The sequence below is a fragment of the Lepus europaeus genome, chromosome 10 (genome assembly GCF_033115175.1).
Source record: "Lepus europaeus isolate LE1 chromosome 10, mLepTim1.pri, whole genome shotgun sequence".
Taxonomy (NCBI): Eukaryota; Metazoa; Chordata; class Mammalia; order Lagomorpha; family Leporidae; genus Lepus; species Lepus europaeus.
In genome coordinates, this window is record NC_084836.1 from 118166881 (window position 1) to 118180581 (window position 13701).

The following is a 13701-nucleotide window of genomic DNA, read 5'->3' on the forward strand; positions in this document are numbered from 1 at the left end:
GGGACAGAGCTCATCTCTGGCTCTAAGCAGGTCTCTGGCTGGTGTAAGCCAGTCATCAACTCTGCCAAGGTCACTGCAGCGGAGGCTCAGTGCCTGCATGACTCTGAGCTGTGGATTTAAGTCCCGCTGCTGGGCTCTTCACATTTGCCATGCTGCAGTATTTGTCTAGCTCATGGCTGCCCCTGACATGCACTCTGCCCACTTACCAGAGTCACAGGGAGTTACAGAAAAGGCCCCTAGTCCAGGATTCCATATTCTCTCTGGGACAGCTCCAGCTATCCACAGATCAGTTGTGTGGCTGGTTCCCCACTCGGCCTCCTCTCCCTCTGCTAGTGCCCTTGAACCACTGTCACCTCGTCAAGACGTGATTTCAGCATCAAACTTTGACTAATAAAAGGTAACAGTGCCAGGCACTGTTGCTAAGTATGTGCATGTGCTGGCCATAGTCCTGTGAGGGAGGACCAATCATGTCCATTTTAAAGACAGAAAATCTGAGTGCTTGGTGGTGAAGCAGCTTGCCCTCACTAAGAAGGAGCAGCCAGGGAGTCTGACCTCCAAACTCAACCACTGACAGGGACTCTATCTTACAACTTCTCGGGAGAATCATGTGTCCCCAGTCCCAGGGCTGTTCTAGCCACCAAGGGAGGAAACAGCTATGCCGCTGTTCTCAATGTCACTCCAGGGTGGGAAGGTTTGGGGTGATACTGTCCTTGTTCTCCAAGGGGTTACAAAAAAAATTAGATATCAGCATGCTCTGTGACCTTCCAAAGGGTCCCAGAGCATAAGGGGACACATGGCACATTTGGTGTATTAAAATCCCACCGGGGGCAGCACGATTAGGGGAAGAAATGTGTAAAATGGTTTCACAGTGAGAAAAAGATTGAGAAATGCATCTTCGCTGATCAGTTTCACTGACAAACGGCCCCCTCTCTTCTCTTTGCCAGGGCAAGATCTCTCTGTGCTGGGAAGATACCAGAGACCTTTGAAAAGCATAGGCCATGACTCTATTATACCCATAGTAATGTGATGTAACTAAGGTACTGGTGAAAACTGTAGCCTATCTCCCTTACTAGACTTCGAGCTCCCAGAGGGCAAGTGTCATCACTGCACTCCTAGGTCTCATTAGACACAGTGCAAAATAGACATGAACGAAGGAACTAACTAAAAGGGACCATGGAGGGACACTGACACCAGATCCTGCTGTGTTGTACTCCCACCACCTCTACAAACACCCACTGGGATAAGAGCAATGTTAGGCTCCTTACTCCCTGCCTACCCCCTACCAAACAAGTCTCCCACGTTCTGCCAGCCTGAAACCAACTTAATAGTCTTTGTGTGAATGACACAGGGGAACACAAAAAGTCTAATCATGTTTTCAGAGGCAATCTCTTGAATAGCAGAGTTGCCAGACTTAGCAAACAGAAATGAGAATAGAACATACATCACTCAATTTGAATTTCAGATCAGCAAAGAATAATTTTCTCAAATAAGTATATCCCCCAAATTACATAGAGCATACTTATATTTATACTCAGCAATGATTTCTTGTTTTCTGAAATTTGCATTTAACTGGGTACTCTTTATCTGGAATCTCTACCCATGGAATCCTAATGTATGAGATTTGTAGATTGCACGTCACATGACCTTACTTTCATAGTAAGTTCTCATTTTGTTTTCGCCTTTGGGAGTGGGAAAGAGGGGCTGTTAGTAAGATGTAAGTAAGCATTACACCAAGCACCAAAAACAGTGAATTGTGGCAGAGCTTAGGAGTCAGGTGAGCCTGTTGCTAAGAGCTTAGCCACCTGGAAGAGAGGGTGGGCACCAGGAAACCGGAGTGGGAGAGGAGCATTTCTGAGCACGGCAGGAAAGTCTAAAACAATGCCTTGCCTTGTGTGCTGTTGCCATCTGGCATTGGAGGAGGTGTGAAAAAGTTTGATTCTGAGGCACTGCACGTGATAAGCCAAGGACAAAAATGCTGTAGACTCAGCAAAGTAAAGCTGACACTCTTGCTACTTACAATAAACTTATTCCTCTTATTAATTCCAGACTTCCCCACTTTTGTAAACTAAGAACATTCTTTTCTTGGGAAGGAACATTGAGAGAAGTAAACCCAGGGGCTAGCCAGAATTGGCAAGCGTTGTATTTGCTCTCCTTTGCTGTCCTGGTTTATAGTCTCTTGGTGAAATCAAGGGTGAGTGTCACAATGTGTATGATCAGGCTACGAGGGTCACTGATAGACCTGATTTTCCTACCATTGCAGACTGCAGAATAATCTAGAAAGAAATAAACTGTCTTAGATGAAGAGGTAAAGACCAATGAGCTCTACCATAAATGAGAATTGAGAACACTTTGGAATCGTCCTCTTCCTTTAATTTATGGGCACATAAAACATACTCTTAACGTAGCTCCAGGGCAAACCCTGTAGTCCCTGTGTCTGTATTACAGGGCACTTCCTCCACGTCTTCCTAGGATTCCACAATCCTGTCTTCCCATCAAAGTTACCTCAGAGGCAGAATGTGAACCCAGTGATTTTGGGAAGTCCAAGGAATAATAACACTGAGCTTGGGTGGTCCACTTATGGGTGGCAAGACATGAAATCTTGTAGTACATGAAATGAATATCATAATTTAGTGCAGATATGGGGGAAATGTCATACACTTTCAGATGTTCAAGGCTTTCCACACATAGAAACTCCCAGTGGAGTTAAACTAGATTCTCTTGTATGAGATCCATCACCAGCAGTTACTAAATTGTGTCCCATACACAATCACACCATTTTTGAATATCCCTCCCTCATTCAGTACCCATCACTCTACAGCCTTCTCTCTTTACAGGACAAAATAAGCTCATATAGAAATTGGTGTCTCCATAGCATCATTTGTTTATGCAAACATAAATTCAACTATGAGACCCCTGTATGGAGCTTTTATCTGTATACACAATCCGGGGACTGCATCTTGCAGCTGGGGAAGTTTCTTAAATACAGTCATTCAACTTGGTGCAGAATGGTGTATGCTTTCAACAAATTTTCCAGTATGCAGATCCAATTCAGGGATCCTTTTAAATGATGGTTTCAGATGAACCCTGGTGACTCCTTAGACATTCAAAGAAGGAAGGTTCCAAAAGGAACTTCAGTGTTGCTCTCACTTGCCAGGGACATGGAGCTGTAACTCGCTCTGCCTCCGTTCACTGCTTTTCTCTTCCTGGGCTTCTATTTGGGTTCAGTATTAGCTTAGTTAATACTGTGAATGGATGAAACAGACCACAGACAGATAAAAATGTTATCTTGAGGTTAGAAGAGTATTTCCCCAAGTGGAGGAAGCATACCACTGGCAGATCAAAAACGATTTTAGATTGCATGGAAAATGATAGTAAGTAACTTTCAGACAGTGAAAATACTTTTCCTTTCCCATTTTTCATTCAATCCTTCTAACAACATTCTGAGGAAAGTTTTAGTCTGGTACTGGTGTGTCTTTAACATTTTCCTACCTTTGGCTAGCTGCCTTTTAATAAAGCTAGAAAGGGCAATTGAATCAGAGCTTACCACAAGCAAGGTAGCTAGAACATAATATCTTTTTTATTAGCCATATTAATGGTTACCTTCTTCTGAAGGTATATAGTTGTCTATCTATGATGTAACAAAGTTTTTAAAGGTACATTGAAATAGGAAATCAGCAATCTCATTATAAAAATACTAAGCAAATAATAGCATATGTAGTAAACATAGTGTCAGTGGTATGCAATGATCCACATCTGGAAAACACTGGGTGAGAAGGTACAGTCACAGAACCCTGGTCCACGCTCAGAGAAACCGGTCTGAGAGGTTTATGACTCTGGGGACTTCATCACGTTGATTTAGTTTCCCTTTGACGATCCCAACCCCTGTAAGCTCCGTATTCACTGACTCGGAGTGGGTAGGCACAGGGTGACACCTGCCTCGGGTGGTGAAGACCAGGGTTCTTTGTGTCCTCCTGGGGGAACAAGATACAGACCTTATGCCTAAAGAGCTTTCTAAAGGCGAGTCCTAGCCTGGGGCTATCCAGGTGCTTTTTCTTGGTGCCTTTGGCCTGGATCTCGGATGTCTTCTGACCAGCGTGTCCGTCACACACACTTTCTGCTTTGGATGCCTTTTGAGCAACAGCAGTCACACCTTAGAACTTTATCATTAAACAAAATCCATTTTCTCCCTGTTGCTTTAAAATGCATTAATGCACAGTGACATTGAACTGCTGGCCTGCCACTCCTATCTCCCAATCATGGAACACTATGTGGATACTTATCTTTTTTCAATGCTCAAAGACAATTTGCTAAACAGAATATTCATAGTCAATTTCAGGTACATATCGATTTTCAACTAGGTGATTTATTTCAATGACCCAGATAAATACATCTCAAAAAACAAAAGAAAAGCCAAATGGCCAACGGCACTTCTCCAAAAATCCAAAACTCAACACCACTCTCTGCTAAAGAAAATAAAAAACAATTAACAGGACATTTATGCTCTATCTACATGATTTAAAATATCCAAACAAAAAAAGATAATGCAGTCCCTACTTGATAGTTTAAAAATATCTAAATGATTTTGTCACAAGGGAAAGAAAAAGATACCTGCAGACACACAATTTATTTTTGTATACTGGAGTCAAGGCAAATTCTGCCACTGAGTGGTGTTCATGTCTCACACTGATCGTCTCTGACTCAGGGTTAGGAGCTTAATGGAAGCAATTATCACCCATACCAATTCCCGTGGGTTTTGAGATGGGCAGATCTTCCAGGCAAAGGCAGTTTCTGGTGTGAATCAGTCCACTGGGCTAACACCAGAGGAGGCTGGAACTGAAACAGCCCAGCTACAACCACTCAGGACTGTTGGTTCAAGGTACAAATGTGCAAGAGTTTGTGCTGGGAATGCAGCTAGCAATTGTGTAGGGCCAAATGAGACGAAGAGTACAGACTTCAAACAGCACAAACTCGAGAGCTTCAAAGAAGAGATGTCAAAGCAGCTAGGTATGGGAACCAGGTTTGCAGGAAAGATGTCTGTTTGTGGGTGTTGTGAAACATCTACGTTCAAGAAACCTGCTTCGGAGACCCAGGTCTATTAGCAATGGCCCCTCTGCTCTCTGGGCAGGAAAATGAAATTTTATCGGTGAGGTAGGTTCAGTTAGGGCCTCCCTTCTGGGACGAGGAAGTGTTTTGATCCATGACCAAGTGAAGCAAAAGAGTGAATCAGGCCACTTGGGAAACCACGTAACATACCCACACCCCACTTTTGATACCTTTTTATGCTGTGTGGCTTCCAACAATGCAAAACACAGAACCAAAAGAAAACATGCTTTGACCCAATCATTCATTGAACTTGACCCTATCTGCCTTGTGGCAAATGAGTAATTTTATAGGAAAATGGACGTAGATGCCTCAGTCATGTATTTTTCCAAAGGGAAAAGAAATTTGAGAGGAAGCAATCAATGTAGCACACACGTCATCATGGCATTCCAGCTGTCTTACACATGATTACGGAATAGGGATCACCTGCACATGAACAGCACTCCACAAATTACAAGCCCCTCCCCGCCCTGGGGTCTGGGAGAGAGGATTTTTATCAATGCAGTTTCATAGCCTTGGAGACAGGTTCGGGCAGATTAGGATTCCACCACTATCAAAAATCACAGTGAGGAGGGGTAGAGTGGACATAAATGCAGCTCTTTGGAGACTAAAACGCAATGCTTTTCCCACACTGGGCTCCTACCCACATGAGGAGCAGACGTACGGGGCTGGGTAAGCCATTTATTTGTCCCAGTGTCTTTGAAAGCACTTTGAGTTATCAAAAAAAGGATGCAAGACACTTCTCCATCACCGAGATAAACTTTCCTATACATCATGCTGAGTGAATTAAGCCAGTCCCAAAGAGACAAATATCATGTGTTTTCCCTGATCGGCGACAACTGAGCACCAAAGGGGAAACCTATTGAAGTGAAATGGACACTATAAGAAACAATGACTTGATCAGCTCTTGTCCTGACTCTAGATGTACAATGTAATACTTTATCCTTTTTAGTATTTGTTGTCGTTGTTGTTGTTGTTCTAGTACTAGTGGTTGAAGTCTGTAATTAACCCACAATTATTCTTAGGTGTTTAAATTTTAACTGAAAAGTGATTCCTGTTAAATTTAAGAGTGGAAAAAGAGAGGGAGGAGATGTACAATTTTGGACATGCTCAATCAGACTTGCCCCAAATGATGGAGTTAGAAATATGCCAGGGGATTCCAATACAATCCCATCAAGGGTCCCCTGAAATTTAAACCACGTGTTCCACTAGAGGCCATCGGTTCTGGCACGTGTGAAGGGAAAACATCTTGAGAAAGGATTGTTCCAAGTCAAATTTATTTTGAGGGGAACTGGCTGAGATTCTAGGAGGAAGTGAAAAATCTAGGCTCTCCAGAGTCCTAATTCTTCTGCTCGGCCCTGCCCTTGGTGCATGTCCCACGGCAACTATTTTATGTCACCGATGTCCTTTGCAGCAAGGATTTATTTGTTTTCAAATCACATAAAAAACAAAGAACATATTTTTTAAAGAACAAAAGTACAGCAGCTTTCTTCTAGTTTAAAATGGAGTGTTTTTTTTCCCCATTCTATTCACTGTGTTTAGAAAGACATTTTAAAGACATTAGAAAGACAATTAAAAAGACAGAGATTGTGATTTAATTATTAATCTTCTACTTAATTTTACATAAGAAATTGGCTATTGGGACAAGATTGAACCAGAATTAGCCTATCTTTCAGGCTTCCCACTGAAATTTTTATTAAAATAGTGTTAATCTAAACAAAATATTTTAATGACATCTAACAGGACTACTAAATTGCTAACTATATTAAATTATATGCCTATATGAATATGAGTACAGATAGATATGACTTGTGTGTCATAGTGCTATAATTCAAGCAACAAACAGGCACAAATCCAAATCCAATCCTATGTGCAAACGCAAACACACACAAACCTCCAACTACTTACCGTGTCTTCTGGATCTTTTTTTGTTTCCGCCTTGTTGGGTGAAACCTTAAACATTTGAGAAAACACAGTGTTAAGAACCACAGCTCTTCAGGATGATCGCTAGTTCCTAGACATATGGTTCTTTATGGTTCATACAGATCAACAGGGAAATGAGAACTACTTATGTTTTGTAGAAACCCAAGGACCTCTGGATAATACAAAAGTTAACAAAACTGCTATTTTATAATGAAATGCATCAGACCTTGGACATTCACTAAGAGCCTGATCAGACTCATAAATCTCCTGGGGGCCAGCAACTTCCACTCTCTGCTGCTCTTAACTCCGCACACATGCACAACGCTTGGTTATCATGCATGGTCCCTTGACTAGTTTTCATTTCATCTTTTGAGTTTAGTCTTGATGTTTGCAAACAGCCCCAGCACCTTTGGCTAGCTCCTCATTCATTCATTCAGCTCTGTTTCCAGGTCTGCTACATGCCAGGCTGGGGGCTCTGACCTACAAGGTCAGAGTAGAGCAAGCAATGCAGAGGCACGGTCCCTACTCTCATGCAAGTTGAAGGGCCGGACTTCAGATGTATCGAGACAGACAGTGCTCTCTGTAGGGTTTACTTCTCACTTGATTGGCAAACCTGCTTTAATGGCTCAGCAGTTTCAAGGGTTATTTTCCAGTTATATTTATGATCAGTGATCCTAAGCCAACCAAAGGCAATAGAATTCCATTACAATGTGGCTCATGGTGCATAGTTTGGGCTTCCAACTCTAGAAGTTACCTCGCCGGGAGCCTGATGTAGGATCCTGTCCCTCTTTCCTGTTCCAGCTGCATTAAAATGATAATGTTAACCCACTATAATAATGGCCCAGTAAAGGTCATTATTATATAATAATATAATATGATATTATTATAAAATAATATTATTATAATAACCCACTATTTTTAGAATGAACACAAACTGGGGCAACAGAATGGGAGGGGGTTTTGGGAAAGTGAGGAAACGACTTACCAGGGTTTTAAAGAAACTCATGATGGGACTGTTAATCTCAGTTGTGTCTGCTGTCTGGGAGTCTGCCAATGCAACCTCTGGTTCTTCTGGGTCGCCAGGAACAGAGCAACTCAAAGTTCCAATTTCTTCTCCTTCTTCTTCCTTACCAGCAGCTATGTCCTAGGAGCAAAACAGAGTTTTCACGGCTGCAACTTGTTGAAAACAGACTCTGAAAGTAAGTTTTGCTTTGCACCCCTTTCAGCCTTATCCCCTAATTCCAGCCATACTTCTTCTGCCCACGGGCGTGCGGAACAATCACAGGCCTGTGAGAGTCCCTCTTCCTTCCCTCCCCCTGCTGTGTAACACAGCATCTGCAGTTGGTTGAAGGGGCAATGGTTGGAGCCTGAGGGTAATAAACACAGCGGTGCGTGTTGCATTCTGAACAAAAACACTTTTCTCCCAATTCTGCAAAGAGGTTGTGTGGGAGGCCACTGTTTCCCGACGGTGTGGCCTCCGTGTTCAAGGATTTGTACATTATCCTCAGGGATGCCTCTATTTGATTTTCCACAGTGTGCACAGAGGTGGGATCACTGTTATTCTGTTTTGAGGACCTCACTTGGGAGTTTATTGGTTCAAGGGATGGATAGGGCACACCAGGAAGGCTGGGTGCATTCTGAATGTGTCCTCTGTGACCAGTCTTCACCCCTACAACCCTGAGCCCAGATTCTGTCATCTCCACCCTAAGCCTGCAATGGTCCCCTTGCCAGCTGCTTGTGCTCCAAGCCCCTTCTACCTATTCCTTCCTCAACAGACCTCATTCTCCCATCCTTACCGGCCTCCAGCGGCTCCCTGTGGTCCTCAGCATCAGGGCCCCATTCTGGCCCAGGCTCTCCTATGTCTCACAAGGACTGGCCCAGGCCTAAGCCTCTAGCCTTTCTCTGGTACTCTCTTCTTCATTCAATTCTTCCTGGCCAGCTTTCTTTGAGTTTTTCAGACACACCAAAGCTACTTTCAGCCTCACTTATGGCCCTGATAGTTTTCCATCTAGGGTGTTACAGGCAGTGTTAAAATGGACACGCCATACTTCCATTTCCAATCACTCCTGTGTGTTGATATTTCCTTTGGAAAAATTAGCATGAGTGAAATTTGTAGTCCGACACATATGCAAATTTTATCACTTGATAAACACTCTTGCAAAATAGGTCCAGCAGGTATGTCTGGGTCTGTACAGTTGTTGGGTTCATTGTCAGAGGTGGCAGGTGCCTGCATCAGACAAGTCCAGGGAAGACAGGCCAGGGCCCAGGGACTGTGGGCTGACATGGTGAGCTTGTCTGGAGGTGGGTGGAGCAAGGGAAGTTAACTGAACTTTTCCCTCCTGGTCTGTGCATCCGCTCTCTTTCGCTCCATCCCTTAAACCCCTTGGTCCTTTCCTTCATCCCAAGGCCTTCCTTAAAGCACCCCCCATCCTCCCCTGACTTAAAGGAGAGAGGAAGGAAGCTCTCATGTTTCTTCACAGGGATTTCTAACAGTGCTCCGTGTGTGAGCTGGGAGAAGCCACAGGAAACGTGGCATTTCTGAGCATTCTACGACTTCCTCCAGTAGTGGAGAGGGAACATGGCAGTCCTGCACCCAGACCCCCCAGACTGGTCGCTCCCTCTTCTGGGGTGGGTAACTTTTGGAAGCCTAGTGTAAACCAATATGGATTGAACCACTGAAAAACAATTTAATTAAATTTAATGACTATTTGTTAAGCAATTCTAGTGCCCTGTGTTTTTTAAGCTAATATAATTTCAACAAGGTTACTAATCCTAACATAGAATAATATATAATGTCAAGTATTTTTCATTTGTCATATGCAAACAACAGTATAAATAGTACATTAAATATGTCATTTGATCATTACAATAATTTTCCAAGACAAATATTACAACTGTCAGTTTTTCAAACAGTGAAATGAGGCTCAGAATGGTTAAGTTTCTTGTCCAAGGTCACACAGCTTGTTTTGTTTTTCTCTTGGTCACTCTATCATAGTCCCAATGGCATTCTGGCTGTTCTTTGATTACGCCAAGTGGGCTCCTGCCTCAGTGCCTTCACACCTGAGCTTCTGCCTGCCAGGAGCCGGGTACCTTAATTCCTACAAGCTTTTTACAAAAGTCACATTTCCATTGAGCTCTTTTCTTGACCACTGCTTTAAATTGCACTGGCTCTATACCAGCATAGCCTGTTGCTGCTATAGGCCTCATTTCATTTTCCTGGTGTATATGACGTCTAGTCCATCACTCACTCCCCTGTCCCAAGGATATGTGGCACTATCTGGAGCTATTTTCTGTTGTTGAGGCTATCTACTGTCTAGAAGCCAGAGATGCCACTCAGCATCCTACAGTGCACATGGCAAAGAACTATCCTGCCCAAAGGGGCAAGAGCACTGAGATGGAAAGACCCTGTTTTTTTTGTTTGTTTGTTTGTTTGTTTGTTTGTTTTTGACAGGCAGAGTGGATAGTGAGAGAGAGAGAGAGAAAGGTCTTCCTTTTTGCCGTTGGTTCACCCTCCAATGGCCGCTGCGGCCGGCGCATTGTGCTGATCCGAAGCCAGGAGCCAGGTGCTTCTCCTGGTTTCCAATGCACGTGCAGGGCCCAAGCATTTGGGCCATCCTCCACTGCCTTCCCAGGCCATAGCAGAGAGCTGGCCTGGAAGAGGGGCCACCGGGATAGAATCCAGCACCCCAACCGGGACTAGAACCCGGTGTGCCAGCACTGCAAGGCAGAGGATTAGCCTGTTAAGCCACGGTGCCGGCAAGACCCTGTTTTTTTTCTTTAAATGTCCATTCACTTCTTTTTTTTATAATATAAATTTTGTAAGTATAATTTTAGGAATATAGTGATTCTGGCCACCCTCGCACCCCTCCCCCTCCTCCCTCTCCCCTTGCCAGTCCCATTCTCCGTTAGGATTCATTTTCAGTTAACTTTGTACACAGAAGACCAACTCTATACCAAGTAGAGATTTCAATAATTTGCACACACATAAACCGAGAACTAGTTTCACAGTTAGCTCTCAATACAACTCATTGAGGACAGAAGTTCTGCATGGGGAGTTAGTGCACAGTGACTCCTGTTGTTAATTTAACAATTAACACTCTTAGGTATGACATCAGTGACCACCCAAGGCTCTTGACATTAGCTGCCTAGGCTATGGAAGCCTTTTGAATCCACAATCTCCTTCCATATTTAGAAAAGGCCATAAGCAAAGTGGAGTTCTTTCCTCCCTTTTGAGAAAAGTACCTCCTTCAATGATGGCCACTTCTTTCCACTGGGGTCTCACTCGCAGAGATCCTTCATGTGGAACATTTTTTGCCGCAGTGTCTTGGCTTTCCGTGCCTGAAATGCTCTCATAAAGACCCTGTTTTATAATAAAGATGTGACTTGCTCATTCTGGAGCATTTTTGTTCTTTTTCTCCTTTGTGTTTCCTCACATCATAGACTTGAGTACGTAGTGGACACTCAATAATTAAGAGTGAGTGAATGATTTGGTCTCATCAAGTTTTACCATTATGTCTGCATATATTTTTCTTCCACATAGGCAAGCCTGCTTGGAGGTGTACAGCTCATTGATGGTTTTTTTCCTTCATTTAAATTCTCCACCCACCCATCCTCCCCTTCCCCATCAATGTCTCCTTTCAGAAAGTTTCTATTGCTACATCATTAAATTCACTAATGTTTTTTCTTTACTGTCTAATCTGCTGTCAATCTCATCTAGTGTGCTTTTCCCCTTACACTCTGGAGTTTTCATCTTGGAAGTTTGAAGATTTTAAAAAAAAATTTATTAACAATAATTGTGCATATTTATGGGCTACAGGGTAGCATCTCAATCTATGTGCATGTTGTGTGTTGATCTAATCGGCATTATACATTTCCTCTTCTGTGCTGCTACTCTGTGACTGGAGTCTCCAAGCTTTAAAATACATCTTGTCTCTACTTAGCTTTCTAAAGTGTGGAGTCTATTTCTACTCACTCTTTCAGTGCCCTTTTCTGCCAGTTCTAACACCTGTGTCAGTTTCAGTTGGGCTTTCTTCACATCATGAGTACATTTCCTGTTCTTTGCTGCCCTTGTAATTTTTGGTTGGATGCCAGACATCGTAAGTTTTGTGTGTTTGGATACTGGATAGTTCTGTGTTCCTGGGTAGTTCTGTGCTCCTGTAGTCTTGAGTTTTGTTCTGGGATACAGTGAGTACCCTTGAAAACAGATTGATCCTTTCAGTTTTTGCTCTGTGACTTATGAGGCAGGACCACAGCAGTGTCTCATCCTGGGAGCAGATTTTTCCTAACTGGTGAGAAAATACCCTCCTGAGCCCTGAGGGCCTGGTGAGTAATGAGCTTCCCCAGCCTGGCCAGTGGGAAAAGGCAGCATTCCAGCCCTCTGGAAATGCCAAGTGCATACTTCTATTCCTCTCGGATGTTTCCTTCTAAGCCTTCACCATTTCCCTCAAATGGATACACGGGTCAGGACGAGCAATATTCTAGGAGGACTGCCAGTAGACTTCTGGAGGCTTCTCTCTGCATATCTCTCACTTCTGATATTTTGTTCTAAAATTAACAATAATGTTACGCTGCAGGTATAATGCATGCCTTGTGATATTGAATAGTGTGATATGATCATGAGCATTACTTCTAAATGAATGAATGGATATTGATTTTTTTTTTTTGGACAGGCAGAGTGGACAGTGAGAGAGAGACAGAGAGAGAAAGGTCTTCTTTTTCCATTGGTTCGCACCCCAATGGCCGCTATGGCCGGTGCGCTGCGGCCAGTGCACTGCACTAATCCGAAGCCAGGAGCCAGGTGCTCCTCCTGGTTTCCAATGCAGGTGCAGGGCCCAAGGACTTGGGCCATCCTCCACTGCACTCCCAGGCCACAGCAGAGAGCTGGCCTGGAAGAGGGACAACCGGGATAGAATCCGGTGCCCCAACCGGGACTAGAACCCAGTGTGCCGGCACCACAGGCAGAGGATTAGCCTATTGAGCCACAGCGCTGGCTTGGATATTGATTATTAATGCCTTTTCATTTTTTATGTAGACGTATTCAATTAAGTGATTTTTGGAAACAAGGTCTTAGTCTCATTAGCACCACTGTTTGTTATGTCTCCCCTCTCTTCAGAACCCATCCTATGGAACCACCCTCGTCAGCACTCCCTGCTCAGCTAGGAGCTCGGTGAGGACAGACACTGTGTCAGTCTCACTCACAACAGGATCAAGTAGTTGACACAAGCTCCAGCCTCAGAGGTGGACTCTGCTCACCTCCCAGCTCCACTTCCTGCATCTGAGGGACACCAGCTTGGGCCTTAGCATCTCTGAGACACAATTTGCTCATCAAACATGGCATTAATAATAAATCAGACTCCATATAATTTATGGTGAGTTTTCATGAGAAACACTGCACGTGAATTTCTTAGCATAATGCCTGCTCTAGAAGCACTTAGTAAATGTTGGCTAAAGCAGCAAGGAAACAGTGGGCACTCCATGCGACCTGCAGTGCCTGACGCAGAGTACATCTATGAGCAGCCTTTGCTGAGTGCGTGGGTGAGAAGGAGCCAGTGCCCCTCCCTGACCCTCCGTGCCTCACGCCTGCTCTTCAGCTCCTGCTGTCTCTTCCCATGCCAGGCCTCCTTGAGCACACCCATTCCTCAGGGGTCACTCATGTCCATCTTCTCCTGCTGAGGTCTT

General features: G+C 43.9%; 1 protein-coding gene across 1 annotated transcript in view; it reads right to left on the minus strand.

Annotated features, from left to right (window-relative positions):
* BCAS1 (brain enriched myelin associated protein 1) overlaps nt 1-13701 on the minus strand; it is a 100211-nt gene that overhangs the window by 37654 nt on the left and 48856 nt on the right. Inside the window, exons 4-6 of the mRNA XM_062202577.1 lie at nt 8009-8167; nt 7009-7053; nt 3993-4127 (exon numbers count right to left, since the gene is read on the minus strand). Coding sequence (XP_062058561.1) covers nt 3993-4127; nt 7009-7053; nt 8009-8167 — 339 coding nt within the window. The remainder of the gene's footprint in view (nt 1-3992; nt 4128-7008; nt 7054-8008; nt 8168-13701) is intronic.